This window comes from Bidens hawaiensis, unplaced genomic scaffold (genome assembly GCF_021521415.1).
Source record: "Bidens hawaiensis isolate Kalapana, Puna unplaced genomic scaffold, B.hawaiensis_p1.1 tig00005189_1, whole genome shotgun sequence".
Taxonomy (NCBI): domain Eukaryota; kingdom Viridiplantae; phylum Streptophyta; class Magnoliopsida; order Asterales; family Asteraceae; genus Bidens; species Bidens hawaiensis.
In genome coordinates, this window is record NW_027491334.1 from 1,372,717 (window position 1) to 1,389,976 (window position 17,260).

The 17,260-nt window shown below is 34.7% G+C and overlaps 1 protein-coding gene across 1 annotated transcript; it reads right to left on the reverse strand.

Annotated features, from left to right (window-relative positions):
- Nucleotides 1–1,203: 1,203 nt before the first annotated feature.
- On the reverse strand, nt 1,204–13,103 carry LOC143629341 (putative aldehyde dehydrogenase; the record flags this gene model as incomplete). The annotated part of the gene is made up of 15 exons (XM_077098643.1): nt 1,204–1,480; nt 2,005–2,084; nt 3,055–3,165; nt 3,968–4,177; nt 4,265–4,354; nt 9,917–10,006; nt 10,081–10,212; nt 10,280–10,393; nt 10,540–10,644; nt 11,058–11,141; nt 11,268–11,381; nt 11,491–11,548; nt 11,622–11,689; nt 11,818–11,921; nt 13,004–13,103. Coding segments are annotated over 15 exons (1,599 nt in total), but the record flags the coding sequence as incomplete, so codon positions are not given.
- Between the last annotated feature and the right edge of the window lie 4,157 nt (nt 13,104–17,260).

The window sequence follows — 17,260 nt, forward strand, 5'->3', positions numbered from 1 at the left end:
TGCACTCACCAAATTTTGCCTAAGAATATTAAGGTATGGGATAGTTTTCCCCTCCCGAGGTTTTTTGCTGGAGTTCCCTAAAGGATCATGGGTTTTTTCCTCGCTAAAATCGTTGTGTCACTTGCAACACTTACTTATTGTTTTGATTACATATTCAAGCATCCTACCTCACATATAAAGTTCGGTTACTTGATTATCCTCGTGTAATTTTTGACCAAAACATTAAGTACATACTCGATTAACGAATCGTAACTAACATAACGACTTATGACACACTTGACACATATAATCCTCTAACTATCTAGAATTACACTTTTAACCCTCTAACTTCTGACACGTAACAACATATTGCAAACACGTCAGTTAGGGAGATTTGGTGACATATTCAACTAACACAACAAGATACTTCATGCTACTAACAAATCTCAAATAACGAATGGAACCAAATACTTAGCATCGGTTTTATCTTCATCATGTTAGAAGCAATTTCATGAAATTGTTTAAGAGCACGAGTTTGAAGAAAACACCATCAACATGGTAACCTAACAACAAACATTTCAGAGTCTACAGGTTGGGCGGGTACTTAAATTCTAAACGAATCAATTTAACCCATGCAGGGGGGTACTTCTTTTAATAACACGACTTATTTTAACTTGGGGTGCAATTGGGTGAGATGGGGTGTGGGTATTTTCTCTAAAACAACTCATTTTAACATGATGGGTGAGGTGGATGGATTTTCAAAACAATTTGTATTAAATTCAGCTTGCTTACAATCAATTTTGACCGGAACTCAATTTGATTAGAGCCCGTTCTAATCTAAACACATTATAACCCAAACTTATTTTGACAAGTAACTCAAACCCGTTCGTCCCAGCTCGACCCGTTTGTCGAGCCTAATATAATTGTACATTGTATCACATGATAATATTGAAATCATCTCTTTTTCTTTCATAGTAACACTAAATAGAACGTGTTCAGAAATCATCTCTTGATTGTTTTTCTTGTTTCAGTTCATCTTTTCATATTAGTTTAAAATAGTAACATTACATAGACGTTTACCTTTATAAAAATAAACAAACGAGCCCATCAAGTAGACTCTAAATGACCCATTTAGCTAAACGCATTCCTAGAAACACGCCCAAACCCGTTAATTTTATGTTAGATGCGTGTCATGTGAAGAATAGAATATAGAAGAATGGTAACATAAGATGGGTGGTTTTTTATTAGGGAGATCTAATCTTCATGTTGGTGTATACAACTCACGTTAACCAACCCCAATACTGAAATTCTAAACTCATACCATCTACCTAGCTACTTTTCACTGCAAAAGTAGGTAAGAGTTCAAGTAGAAGGTGGGATTTGCCATTGATGTGGGACCGGACCGAAGTCGTAAATGACCTCTCTGTGGCATGACCACACCAGTTTTATAGCTTCCGGAGTCCCTATTCCGGCCCCTCTTGGATCTCCAGCTGGCCCAAACCTAAATATTTATTAAAAATCGAGTAAGTCATTTGATTCACAATATATATATATATATATATATATATATATATATATATATATATATAGGGGGAGATATTTTAAGAACCATGGTGAGTTTTAAGAACTTAAGAACTCAATTCTAGACCACATATTTAATTAAATGGATTGAAATATGTGGTTGAGATTAAATTTGGCAAAAAAGTCAAAGTATGAGGGAGAATAAAGATGTAAGTGATTACACTAACTTTTACGTCCGTTACACATGTGTAAAAAGTCGACTCAGTGCGTAAAAAATTCTGTAATTTTTTTACGTGTATATAACCTACGCATATTACGCATGTGTAAAAAAAATTCAAAAAAAAAAATCGTTACACAGTTCTTTCGAGTTCTTAAAACTCAAAGGGGTTCTTATTTGAAATCTCCCCTATATATATATATATATATAACAATAACAACAACAGCAACAACAATTAACAATAACAATTAACAATAACAATACTTGACATGCTTGACGATACTCACCAGTGATTCTGCGGTGCCCCTGTGGTTCTTGCTCTAAGTCCAGCATAAGTGGTTCCGTTAACTGTTTTCCCAACAACATCCTGCAACCAACATCAATAAATTCAAATATTATGTCAGAACCGGGAAATCTAAAGGATGAAATAAGGGATAATTGGCCTGATTCAAGATAGACTAGGTCACCAAAATAGAATTAGATTTTATTTATAATACTTGATAAAAACATACACATGAAAAACAAGGGAATATGGCTTGCATTTAGGAAATACTTTGACCAAGTGGGTCAAGGTGAGATCCCAAAAACCAATTGAATCTGCTCCATGGATCCTCACATTTTAGTTGGGCACATAACATATTATTTCAACAATATGGTTTTTATAATCTTATTTAATGCATCAATTATTAATTAAATTAAGAAAAAATGGTGTTAACAGGTCATTTGTATCCATACTGAGTATTTTAGATGCACATGGAAATCTAAAATATAGTGTCAAATAGTCAAGCATAATGATACTTTCTCACTGTTCAACAACTGAGATAAAGAATATCCCAATTATACCATGAAAATAGGGATGACCAAAGAAACCCAAAAAAACTGAATCACAACTAAATTAACTGACATAACCAAACAAATAACTGACCATACAAAAAACCGATGGTTCGGTGTTTATTTTCGGCAAACAGAAAAAACGCAACTGAACCAAATAAACAAAAATTATTTTCTTTATGCTTGTTAGTTGTTACTGAATTTGTGAATTTTAAATCTTTTTTAGTAACTTATAAAAATTTTAGACCCAAAATTATTTTTGAGTCATATTTGCGGCTCATAACTTCAAGTTCAAATAGCAAAACCAAATAAACAGAAACTGAACCGAACTCATCAGAAGAGCCAAGAACGAACCGTTTTTGAAAACCCAAAAACCAAAATTTTGGTTTTTGGTTCGGTTTGAGCCCAAAACTAACTCAAAACTTACCCCTGCTTTCTTTTTCTAATTGCAGATAAAGGAACAATTTAAATTAAAAAAAATGATAAATAGAGAAATTTGGTCAAACCTGAATAAACAATGGATCATTCGAAACCACAGCAGCTGTTAAATGTGCATGCATCTTTTCAAGGGCATCCAACACCAGTTGGAGTTGATTGTCTTTGTACTCTGTAATAATCTGTGTGAAAAGGTCAAAATGATATTAGTTCATTAGAAATATCAGTGCATTAATTACTATTATAATGATTAGGGCTGTAAACGAACTGAACGGTGAACAGTTCGTGAACTGTTAAGACAGGAAGTTCGTTTAATAAATGAACGAACATGAACAGAGGTCGCGTTTGTTTATTTGTGTTCGTGAACGTTCGCTAATGTGTTCATTTATGCTTGTTTACATTCAATTGGTTAGGTTCCCTAGTTAAAGGTTTGTTTTATATCTTTCTAATTTTTTTTATTTGGAAATAACCAACCTAACATTTACATTTTATAATTTTATGTTCATTTCATTAAAAAGTTTGTTTTATAAAGTCTTGCTTTAGATAACAATAAATCTAACTTGTGCTTCGTTGACATTATCTGAATAAAACCGCCAATTAGGGAATGATTATATTTATGTTTATTACCTCAAATGGTTAACTTTATATTTTGACTTAATAATATTGCTTTTTTTATAATTCATTTTTAAAGAGTACATGTTCGTCTGCATTCGTGAACAAGTTAAATACACGAACAAGAATTTCTGTTCGATTAGCGTTCATCAACCTTTTGAACAAGTTTAATGCTAAATGAACGAACATTGAACAAGGCTTCGTACAGTTCGGTTCGTTTAACGACAACGACAACGACAACGACAACGACAACGACAACGACAACGACAACGACAACGACAACGACAACGACAACGACAACGACAACGACAACGACAATAATAATAATAATCTGAATTTCTTAGATTATGTTATAATACATTACTAGCATACCTGAAAGGGTCCAAATATTTCTTTTGTAACAAGTTCATAATTCTCATCCTTGAGCATTTCTTCAATTGGAACAAAGACAGCCGTCGGTTTTATAGCCCCGTATACCGAAGGAATAGAATGGTTTTCCAATTCTTCACCACCAAACAGTAGCTTGGAACCAGGAATTTGTAGCAGTTTCTTCATGTGATCTAACATAGCTTCTGTTGTAACCTGAATCAAACAAATAAATTTTCCGGTTTTAATATTCATGTTACATTGATTTCCCCAAATGGAGTAAAGGAAAGTGGTCCCGCTTACGGTAAGAACTGGGCCAATGGTCAAGTCTTCAAGCTTCCTCCTTGCAGCAAGGTCAGTGAGTTGACTCAGCAGAGATGTTTGAAGACAATTGGATCAAAACCACAAATCAAGAACAAGAGAAAACAAAACAGACAGCCCGATTCTTATTGCTTGAAAGAAAGCAAACAAAAGTATTTTTGTGTTTGTGTTGATTACAATGCTGCAGGACTGCCCCTTTTATATTAGGTAGGCTAGGTAACTAAGAAAGGAAATTTGCTAAAAATAAGACACAAAATATTCAGCCATAAAGACTAAATAATAACAGAACCTAATCTTGCTCCTAGGATCACTCCTCCTAGAATTACTCTTTATTGACCCATGATTTATTCAATTTATTCTTTTTATTCAAGATTAACTAACAATCTCCCCTTTAATCTTGAATAATCTTCATTCCCAACAGCTCTTTCATTTCAGCAAATTGTTGCCTTGGCAAAGCTTTTGTAAGAATGTCTGCCTTCTGCAACTTCCCACTGATGTGTTCAACCTTTATCTCCTCTTTCTCAATGCACTCCCGTATGAAATGGTAGCGCGTGTTAATGTGTTTGCTCCTTCCGTAAAACACCGGATTCTTCATAAGTGCTATGGCGGATTGGTTATCAACTTTCATGGTCACCATTTCTTCCTTCCAGCCTGTTATCTCAGCAAGTAAGCCTCTCAACCAAAGTGCTTGGCAAGTTGCGGTAGCGGCTGCCATAAATTCAGCTTCACACGAGGATAAAGCTACAGTGTTCTGTTTCTGAGAGTTCCATGCTACCGGTGCATTATTGAAAAAGAAAACAAGGCCTGTTGTGCTCTTACCATCATCTAGATCGGTCATGTGACTGCTGTCACTAAAGCCGAGAATTTCCTTGCTGCCATTCTTAGGATAGTGTATCCCAAGTTCAGTCGACCCTTTAACATATCTTAAAATGTGTTTGACAGCTTGCATATGTGTTTGTTGTGGCGATTGCATGAAACGACTTACGAACCCAACTGAGTAGCTCAAGTCTGGTCTGGTGTGGGTTAAGTACCGAAGACTCCCCACCAATTTCCTATACTCGGTTGCATCAACTTCAGCTCCAACATCTTTCTTTGACAGCTTCAAACCAGGCTCCATAGGAAACTTTGTTGCATTGCAATCTGCAAGTCCTGCTAGATTCAGTAGTTTGCGAGCGTACCCAGCTTGTTTTATAGATATGCCACAACTTCCTTGGCTTACCTCGATGCCAAGGTAATATTGGAGTAATCCTAGATCACTCATTTCAAAACGGCCTTCCATTTCCTTCTTGAAAGTTGCTATATCTGATTGTCTCCCCCCGGTGACAATCATGTCGTCTACGTACACTCCCACAATTAACAATTGTTTGTTTGTCACCCTTTTGTACACAGCATGCTCATGTTTACACCTTATGAAACCCAACAACTTTAAGGTGTTATCTAGGCGTGTGTTCCATGCTCGAGGAGCTTGTCTCAAACCGTAGAGTGCCTTCCTTAGTTTGTAGACTTGGTTTTCTTTTCCTTTCTTCACAAAGCCTTCCGGTTGGGTTACATACACCTCCTCCTTTAATTCTCCATGGAGGAATGCAGATTTTACATCCAAATGATGTACTTCCCACCCAAAGTAGGCTGCCAATGCGAGGATCAATCTCACAGTCTCCATTCTTGCAACCGGTGCAAACACCTCCTCGAAATCGACCCCATACTGTTGTACATACCCCTTTGCGACCAGGCGTGCTTTGTGTTTTGTAACTGCTCCATTTGCATCTTGTTTTACTTTGAATACCCATTTCAAACCGATGGGTTTATGACCTTGTGGTAGATCAGTCAACTTCCACGTGTCATTCTTCTCAATCGACTTCAATTCTTGCTGCATTGCTACTTCCCATTCCTTTTTATTTGCAGCTTCATTGTAGTTTCTGGGTTCATTTTCCATTAGGAGTAAATTTATGTTGCTGTTTTCATAAGTTTCACCAATAGATCTATAACCCCGAATTGGAGTGTCATCAAACACCTCATCTTCAGCCATAGATGGGTCTCCCACGCCTTCACTATCAGTTGGTTCCCTTGGTAGGATAGGTCCTCTACCTGTTACTGCCATCATGGGGCTGCTGGAATCTGACCCAGTTGAAGAATCAACAAAAGAATTGTTTTCTTCATGACTCTGATCATCCAATGGCTGGTTTAGGTCAGCCGTAGATGCATCAAAGTATGAGAAGTTTTCTGTTTCAGAATCAGTGTGCACAATAAATTCTGTAACTTCTGGTGCACTGTTGCTTGATGATTCTGACCAATCCCACTTTGTATCTTCTTCAAACACCACATCTCTACTCACCAAGATCTTATTTGTTGTTGGATCTAGAAGTCGATATGCCTTAGTGTTTGGTTGAACACCAAGATGCACTAGTCTTCGGCTTCTATCATCCAGCTTTTTCAGATGTGTAGTCATTATTTTTGCATAACATACACACCCAAAAATTCTGAGTTGATCTAGGTTTGGTTTTCGGCCCTTTAAAGTTTCATACGGTGTCTTGTCCTTTAAAGCTCTTGTAGGAACTCGATTTAGGATATAGAGAGAGTGCCTTATTCCTTCTCCCCATAAATCTTGTGGAAGTTCCATAGCCTTCAAGATAGTCCGTGTCATCTCCAAAATGGATCTATTTCTACGCTCCACCACACCATTTTGTTGTGGTGAGTATGGTGCGGAGAATTGATGTGTGATCCCCTCTTGATTACAAAAGTCTTCAAAGGCACGAGAAACGAACTCACCACCATTATCCGTTCTCAAATTCTTAACTTTTGTTTCAAGCTCCAATTCCATTTGATTCTTGAATCTCTTAAAACATTCAAAGACTTCATCTTTTGTCTTGATCAAATAAGCCCACATGAACCGGCTATAATCATCAACGATTAGAAACATATACCGGTTTCCACCTTTTGTGGAGGGAGAGATTGGACCACACACATCTGCATAAATTAGCTCAAGAGGCTTCTTGGCTTGATTACTTGTTTGATTAGGAAAAGGGGTTCGAGTTTGTTTCCCAATAAGACAAGAATCACATACCTGTTTTGGGTGCTCAATCTTTGGAACTCCTATTGCCATATTCTTGTTTTCTAACAGCTTTATGGCGTCAAAATTGAGATGCCCGAGTCGGGCATGCCATACCCAAACCTCGTCCTTCAAATTTGACAGCAAACAAACCGGATCTGCCACCTTCAAATCAATCTTGTACAGCCGGTTTGAAGACCTTAGCACCTTCATGATGAGTCTCCCCTCTGCATCTCGCATCCATAAGTACTCATCTTTCATGAGAACCGAATATCCAATTTCTGTAAATTGGCCCAAACTAAGAATATTACTTCTTAGATAAGGTATGTAATAGACATCTTCAAGAATCTTTTGTTCACCATTCTTGCATGCTAAGATAATCATTGCTTTTCCTTCTATGTTCACGTATGAACCATCTCCAAATCGAACATTTCCAACCGTGTTGAAATTGAGTTTGGAAAAGATTGCACGATTACCCGTCATGTGGTTGCTTGCACCATTGTCAAGGAACCATGTGTGATCTTCCTTTGATTCTTGATCATACCGCTGTGGAATCACTTTATCTTCATTTAGAAAAACAAATTCCTTCTTGCTTTCTGAATGAACTGTCATCAACAGTGCTGGTCCATCTTCTTGTACAAGATTTGCTGCCTCATCTCTTCGTTTTGTGGGACAATCAGACGAGAAATGGCCCTTCCCATCACATCGGAAGCATTTCAAGTTTGATCTATCCCTCCCCTTTGAATGCTGTCGTTCTTCAGCTTTCGCACCATTCGAAGATGATCGACCTCTGCCTCTCCCTTGGCCTCTATTACTCCTTCCAGCAGACCCACGTCCCCGACCAGAACCCTTTTGATCGCGGTTTCTGTTCTGCCAATCTTCATAGGATAATAGGAGTTGGTCGCCACCTTTAGTACTTGATTTTATTCTTTCTTCATAGGCTCTCAATCTCCCGATTGCTTCCTGGAATAACATAGTATCCAGATCAGCAAATTGTTCGATTGAGGCTACGATTGGTAGAAACCGATCAGGAACAGCCCCAAGAAACTTGCGAACTAGTTTCTTTTCTTCCATCTCCCCTCCAAGGCTGTTTGTTTTAGATACGATTTCTCCTAATTTTCCAGCAAAGTCTTCTATTGATTCACTTTCCTTCATCTTCAATGCCTCGAACTCTGTTTCTAACAGCCCCAAACGGGCTTGTTGAACTCGTTCAGCTCCGATGAATCTTGCCTTCAAAGCATCCCAAACTTGTTTTGCCTGCTCAAGATGAGCAAGCTGCAAAACTAGTTCTTCTGGGATTGCTTGATACAAGTATGCAATCGCAAGGTTGTTTTTCTTCGGATCAACCTCGACTCCAGCCCTTGGTTCGATTGCTTCCCAAACACCATGTACATTGAAAATAGCCTTGATTTTGACAGCCCAGATAGTGTAGTTTGAGGGAGTCAAAATCGGGCATTGCAATGACAAGGTATGCTCTCTTGGTCCTCCATGGATTGCTTCTCTTGGTCCTCCTTGGTTTGCTGGATTTGCCATGCCTTTTCTGTTGCTTTCTGAGATACTCTCTTCTTCTGTCCGTCGAAAAAGACTGAGCCTTCAAGCAACTGAACACTCTTAACCTGGTGCTCTGATACCAATTGAAGACAATTGGATCAAAACCACAAATCAAGAACAAGAGAAAACAAAACAGACAGCCCGATTCTTATTGCTTGAAAGAAAGCAAACAAAAGTATTTTTGTGTTTGTGTTGATTACAATGCTGCAGGACTGCCCCTTTTATATTAGGTAGGCTAGGTAACTAAGAAAGGAAATTTGCTAAAAATAAGACACAAAATATTCAGCCATAAAGACTAAATAATAACAGAACCTAATCTTGCTCCTAGGATCACTCCTCCTAGAATTACTCTCAATTCTGCATATAATTATTGTAAAGGTTAAAAAAATCATAAGGATCTACTTGGCAATTTGTTTGTCTCAATTCTCCAAGATGATCATTCTTAAATTTTAACACGGACTTCTTCAAAAACTTAAAATATGTCTCACTCCACTTTAGTTAAACTTACAATTTAAACCTTACGCTCTTCTAAATGTTATTATCTGTTTTTTTGGCCAGCCACACATTGACATGTGTCCTACACATATCTTTTCATTTTTTTTTTGTTTTTCGTTTATAACTTTCAAAATATGATGTTTTATAAAATTCCAAATACACCATTGCGACGTGCTATTTTTCTACGTTTCAATATAAATATCGTTCAAAACAGAGTTGCGCTGATAATGTACAAGTCATCTAAGCACTTATGTACACATTGTTGAAGTATTTCAACTTCTATTTTTTCCATGATTCGACACCCACAAAGGCGCAGGGTGGGTTTACTAGGTTTTGATTTTATTTTATGAAATTTCGAGGTCGTTAATTTTTTTGGTTGTTTAGAGAACCACAGCGCGCGCGGGTTTTAGTACTAGTTTCACCTATAATAATTTCCGTTTTATATGTTTTTCTAATTTTAAAGTAGATATCTTTTAGATTAAAAGGGTAATGGTTAAGGAGTTTATGAAATGATATGGTAATGAGATGGTGTGGCAACTAACCTCATGCATGAAAAGCATAGATTGTGCTGAACATTTTTGACCACTGCATGCATATGCATCTTGATCACAAACCCATGAAACATAATCCACCTGAAAAACAATTAAAATACTTAATTGTGACCAAAAAATTCATGCATTTTTGCCACCTGTTAACGTTTATGTACCTCATGAACATCAGGACCAAGAATTTTCCAGTCAAACCCAGCATCTTCTAACTTGATTTTACCGTTTAAGTCATAAGCCAACTTGTCCGCTATTTGGGAGCTACCAGTGAAAAGAGTCATCCGTGGTTTTGCCTGAATATGGCATTCACAGTTTTAAAGAAAAATTATCCATAAGTAAAAGTGAAGCACAAAAACTAACCTCTAGAAGAAGCTGGTTCATTGTTTTTCCATCAGAATTGATGAAATCAACATCATCCATAGGCATGCCACAATCATGGAGCAAATGCAGCATTTGTTCCATAACAATGCATACCTAGAAAATGCAACACTGAAATATTAAACAATAACAATAATAATAATAATAATAACAATAATAATAATAAAAGAGTTAATAATATGATAAGAAGATGCTAAGAGCAACAATCTAAATTCTGAGACACTAGTCAGTGTGATGCACACCTTGCTATCAACTTTAAGAACGGGCTTATTACCCATATAAAGTGCACCCATCAACTGAAGTAGAGGAATCTCTAAAGGGAAATTAAAAGGAGTAATCACAGCCACCTAATTAAAAAAAATATTTACAGGATTAGAGGCAATAGATGACTACATAATTTAGCGTACTTTAAGGTGATAAAAAAGTCGTGGTTAATCATGCACACACACACAGAAAAAAAAAAGAAAAGAAAAAAAGAAAAAAGAAAGAGGAAGTGAGGGCACCCTTGACATGTGTATATACTTATATACATTCAGACTATTAATAACAATCTAGTGTGTACCAAGATTTAGGTAATAACCATTAAAAGCCTAAGCTTGCATAATGATAACTAAACAGGAAGGCATACACAATGGGCTAAATCAAAAATACAAGATGCAGTTTACTTTTATACATAAAACAGGCTCCCTGGCAAAATCTGTGATGTTTTGAACTAAATGAATACATAAGTAAATATATAAACAAGTGAAATAAATATTACAGGTCCATAAGGCCAGCAAAAACCATGACTTTGCTGCCCAAGATGATTCCCGGGAACTCCAAAAGACCTTGCCAAGAAACGTACCTGTTAAACATACAAAAATGTATAACTTGGAATTAATGAGCATAACACATCTAATTCATAAAATAATAATAAGAGAAATCATCAAAAGATAAAATAATTTTATAATCTGATCTAACAAACATGTACCTGATCGCCAGAGAAGTTTTCTAGAAACTTCCCTGTAACATAAACTTCACCAAGAGCCTGCTGGTAACTCTTTGGTGCTACTCTCTGTATAAGCTTAGCAAAGAAATCAGCAACCTATAAAATGGTGAAAATCATTTAACTGATGGCGTGTTTAGTAAGTCAAACAGTCAAACTTGGATTGGCAAATTCAATTTGTTTTTTTTTCTCAACGTAAGTGTAATACCTCAGGCACAGAAAGCATATGGCCAGCCTTTGAAGATATATCTCCATACAAAACATACCTGGAAAAGAGCGTTTGAATTAATATTTAATACTTATATCATAGACAATATAAACGTATGAAAATATATAAACCTCTCTGGGTATTTAAATGGGTTGTGCATTCCATGTTTGGGACACTTGGATAAGCTCTCTACAAAAGGCTGCATAAAGAGTAAAAAGATATATGATAGGTCAGCTAAGAGGACAAAAAAAGAAAAAAATGATAACAATAACAATAATCCATGCTGCGCAAGAGAGCAGATTTATATAATACATTCAAGATACACACCTTGATTCCACTTCCGTCTACTTCTGAGACTCTGATAAATGATTCTCCATTTAAGGGGTCCACAATTGTGTTCCAATTAGCAGACTTAATCCATTTGCCCTGAACTGCAGAAAGATTACATTTCTGATGATTAAATTTTTATCATTTCTTAAAAATTGTCCGCTACAATCAATAAGCTGAATCTAACTATTTAACAGACTGAATGTGTGGCAGCTTAATAGCTTAAATGTCTGACTGAAGCTACACACAGTTTACAGACAAAATTATTACTCGATTAAGATATTGATTAACATCATCATGCCATACAACAGATGTAGTCTAAGTAACACCACAAATAGTTACTTGCACAAGATATAGATAAGAGAGCATATTATAACTGAATTTTATATTCTAATTTTTAACCCCTGTTATCAGATCTATTTCTACGAATCGAATTTCGAATACTCGATTTATTCGAATCGAATTATTAGAATTTTGAAATTTGAAATTGAATTCGAATTCGAAATAGATTTGACAAATTCGATTTGATTCAAATTCAAAATAGCTTACTCGAAATTCAATTCGAGAAAAAGTTCGAATGGATTCGATTCGAATTCAGTTAAAAAGATATATTTTAATTCCAATTTCGAAAAAACTACACACTTGAGTTTTTTAACAACAAAAAGTACAAGTCTATAAAACATATAAATCATTTAAAGTTATAGCATCCTAAATATTCAAAGCGGTAACATCCAATAACATGAATTACTAAACAAAAATGATGAACTTTCAATTTTTAGTCCTTAGACCTTAAAACACATACGTATATTTGTTATCTTTTTATACATATGTATATTTGTTATCTTCATACATATGTATATTTGTTATCTTTTTATACATGGGTATACTGTAATTTATCTTTCTATGCATATGTATATTTGTTATCTTTTTATAAATATGTATATTTACAATAAAAATAAAATGTAAAATTTACATTCAAATTTCAAATTGAATTTAAAATCATAAATTCGTATTTGAACCTTCAAATTTGAATGCAGGTCGAATCGAATTTCAAGTTCCTCGAGTTCGATTTGAATACTCAGCATCCCTAATCAGATGATCATTACACTGGTAGGTTCATGGCAAATGAAACACTTTTAAGTAACCTACTTTGCAAGATATATATTAACTAAATTGAAAATGTTACCCAAGTTATGTACTTCAGCTGGCCGAGACCCAGAAATCTCTTCAGCTTTCACTGTTGCAAAGCCAAGTGAATGAAGGAGTCTGCGTAACAACAACGACAACAATTACTTTCAATGAACAAAAGTCTCTTAAAACTACCATATATTGCTCCATATATATAATGAAAAGCAAAAGCACAATCATAAAATTACTCAACAAAAGTTGCAGAAACTCAACAAACACAAGGGCAAGGTTGCAAAAGTCACTAGGCCCACCCTAGGCGACGGACCGGGGAGTTGTGAGTACTCAAGTAGTACTCGGACATAAAGAAAATAAATTTTGGATATTATACATTTTAGAATAAGCATATTTCACATCAAAAAGGTAGCCTAGCGGAGTTTTGACTGCTTAGCCTGATTTTTGACCGACTTTTAGAGAATCCTAGACTGACTTTAACCGCCTCTGATTAATCCAGGCCTAGTTGAAGAAAGTCTCCAAGGACCCACTAGTCGGCCTTGGAATTCGACATGCACGAGGGGGCAGAATACGAAACCCGCAACTAATCAATCCATCAACGAGAGTTTTACCTACATCCTTATGAGGTTAATTAAATCAACATCGTCATCATCATCATCATCTGTCTATCTGTATGTATCCAGATGAAGAGTAGTGTAATAAAACCCTAATTTCATTTGCCAATCATACCCATAGTGAATGAATCATGGAAGTGAGTGAAACCCTAACTGAAAATGCATGCATCAATCACAACAACAATGAAACACAAAATTCATACATCAATCAACAAAACAAACTAAAAGCACAAAACTGATCATTTATTGATGTGATACCTTGAGAATCTTAGAGAAGAAGAAGAAGAGACGTAAGCTGAACGGCAAACATTTGATCTGCGACATGCTTTTGGTTTCAAATGAAATGAAAATGTGTGTGTGGAAAATCGAACTGAGTGGGTTTGAATATATAAATATTGACTGTCTGAGTCTCGCTGACGTGTTAGATATGGGCACGTCACACATAAGACAATATCGTTTTTTATTGCTCCAATGCTAGCTAGTCTCTCCTCTATCCTCCTTCATAACGCACGTGTTATACTTTCATTGTTACAAACCACGTCTATTATTTAAAATTCAAATTTACTTTAAAATAATAATATGTATATGGGATAATTTCTTACTATAACCACGATCAATTGTAAGAACTAAGTAACAACATTCTAAGAATCACCATTACATTTTTGATAAAATAAGTATTTTTATCTTAATATTTAAAAACGAAAATGTGATTTACTGCTTTTTCTCTCTCTTATCTCATCCCTCATCATGCTCTACTTAATTTTTTTTAATTAAATTCAATTTTATTAAAATAAGTTATTCAATTACAATAAGTATTTTTATCTTAATATTTAAAAACGAAAATGTGATTTACTGCTTTTTCTCTCTCTTATCTCATCCCTCATCATGCTCTACTTAATTTTTTTTAATTAAATTCAATTTTATTAAAATAAGTTATTCAATTACAATAGAGAGGCAGGTAAATAGGCAACAAGTTGCTTCGCTACCCTTTTTTTTTAAATTGTTTTATTCTATTTGCTAAAATGATTTTTTAAGTCCCTTATATAATTATATATACTTTTTAAATTCTTTTAATACACATATCAACATAAAATTGAGTAGGAAGCTATGGATTAAATTTGAAAATAGATGTTAAACATTTCTAGTTACTTTTATGAATACAACGAAGGAGAAAAAAATTTAAGGATTATGTTAAAAAAAATTTATGTTTTCATTAAAAGATATTTTTAAATCATTTTATAAATCTTTTTTATATATTCAATAAAAAAAATTTCTGTAATTTGTCTATTTGTGTAGTCTATGTAACTTATATAAATTCTATAATTTGAGTAATTTATAAACTTTATTTAATATATGTACTTTTTGTTGTGCAATTTATATATCTTGTGTAGTATATGTAGTTTTTAGGTTGCGTAACTAATGTAATTTAGGTAAATTTGTGTAATTGATGTAGATAACTTGGGTAACATATATAATTGGGGAAACTTGTATATCTTTTGATGTGTGACTAATAACCCTATAAATATAACCCTCACAACTAAGCTTTAATATTAAAACGAAAATCCTAAAACCACACGCAACCGGCAAGTGTACCGATCGCAAGTAGTATAGACTTAGGAAGTCTGAGTATCGAACACATGGACACGTTAGAACGCTAAAGATCACTAACCCTAGACAAGACCTACCTTAGAATAATATTTAATTGATTTTTGATTTTTACTTACTTAACTGAACTAACTAGACTGACTAACACAACTTACCAAAAATAGAAAACTTAACGGGGAACTAACTGTGTTAACTTAGGATGGAGAAAAACGTCTACCTAGGTCTGAATCAAATTGTAGGCCTAACAAGCTAATGGATTGAATGATATATAGACACCGGTTCCTAAAGATGACACGACTAAGGATCGCTCGGGCTCACTGGATTACCTCTCGGTCTCACCAACAAGCCTAACTACTCAAAATCGGCTAAAACGACCAAACCGGGAAACAATTGCTAACGTGTTCTAATGCTAGATCACCTCTTGGTCTCACCAACACTCGACCCTAATGGCAATGAATACTACACAACCAAGGATAGAGGAACAATTCAACTTAAACCAAAATAGATCAACTAGTCGCTCAAACACCTAAACCCGACAAGAAACAAACTCGCTCTCGCGCAATCCTTATTCTATCATGCAAAGGCAATGAGACAACCCTAACTTCCTATCACCTCTCGGTCTCAAGGAAGGTGTTTAACCGCTGTACTTAATCCAATTAATCATGCAACAAAACCCTACGGTTGTTCCTACCGCAAACAAACCCTAAACACAAAGTCTAGAATCAAATAATGCACCGATCAATCAATACAAAACTAATCAATCAACACACGGGGTTTATGCAATAAATCACCAAAATTTCCAGCCCTTAAACACAACCTATTTAATGTCTAAATCAAACTTTACAATAGCAATTCAAGTCTATTAATCAAACAATCCATAAAACCTATCAAACACTAACAATAATCATCATTCCTATGTAGAACTAACAACATTAGCCAATGATCATATTTGGACAGCCATGAACATTAAATAAAAGCATCAATAAACTCATCTTAAACATCAATTCAAACATTCAATAACCAAAACTAATCAATAACAAGTCAATCTCTTAAGTAATTGCAAAACTACTAATCAATTGAACAAGTAAATCAAAGTATATGAACAATGAAAAAGATGTAAGGATATGAATGAATTCTGGGCTGTTCTCGGCTGCCACAACTGATGAAAAACCTTCCCGAGACTTGGTTCTTGTGTCTTCTACCTTCCCTAGCTGCCACAAGTCCAAACCCTAGCTCTACAAAACTTTTTTTCTTTCTTTTCTTCCTTGCTGAAGTCCAATCGCAGCAGTGGCTGTGTGCTTAGGTTTTTTTTTTTTATTTTTTATGTTATAATATAATATAATCTTGGGCCTCCATGATGCATACGGGTCGGGCCTTGAGCTTTGTCTTGAACTTGTATGCGTAAAAATGCTCGTAGAATGCTCGAACAGCTCGGTTTTTCTTCTTTCTTTTACCCAAAACCTACAAGATTAATAAATGTACGTAAAACCTATCTAAAACGAGTTAAAACATATAAAATATAATATAAAACGTAGATAAAACGTGCGGAAAATACGTGTGTTTTACAACAAATCATCTTTTTTGATATGTAATTTGTATGATTTAGGTAAATTATAAGTTTTTGTATGTAACTTGCTACATATGTGTATAGAGCAAAAAAATAATATAATAAAAAATTGTTTATTTTTTAAATATGATTAATATCGTAATAACTTTATATATATATATATATATATATATATATCTAATTCTGCCTATTTTTATTAATTAAAAATAATAACTTTTATAATAAAAAAAACATGATTTGAATGGAATGATGTATATTTTATTGCTATTTGAAAATGTCAAGTGAGTAACTTATCTAAAGTTCCCTTTCAACATTAAAAAATATTTTTTTCTCTCTCAAATCTTAATTTTTAATTCTCATTTAATCACAACCACGAAAAATCAAAAATTTAATTGAATGTGTGGCCATGATTTGGTTCTCAAAGTTTTTAAAACTCTATTCCCAAAATATTCATCATCCTCTGTATATATATGTGTGTATTTTCTTAATAAAATATATCTCTCTCTCTATGTATCTA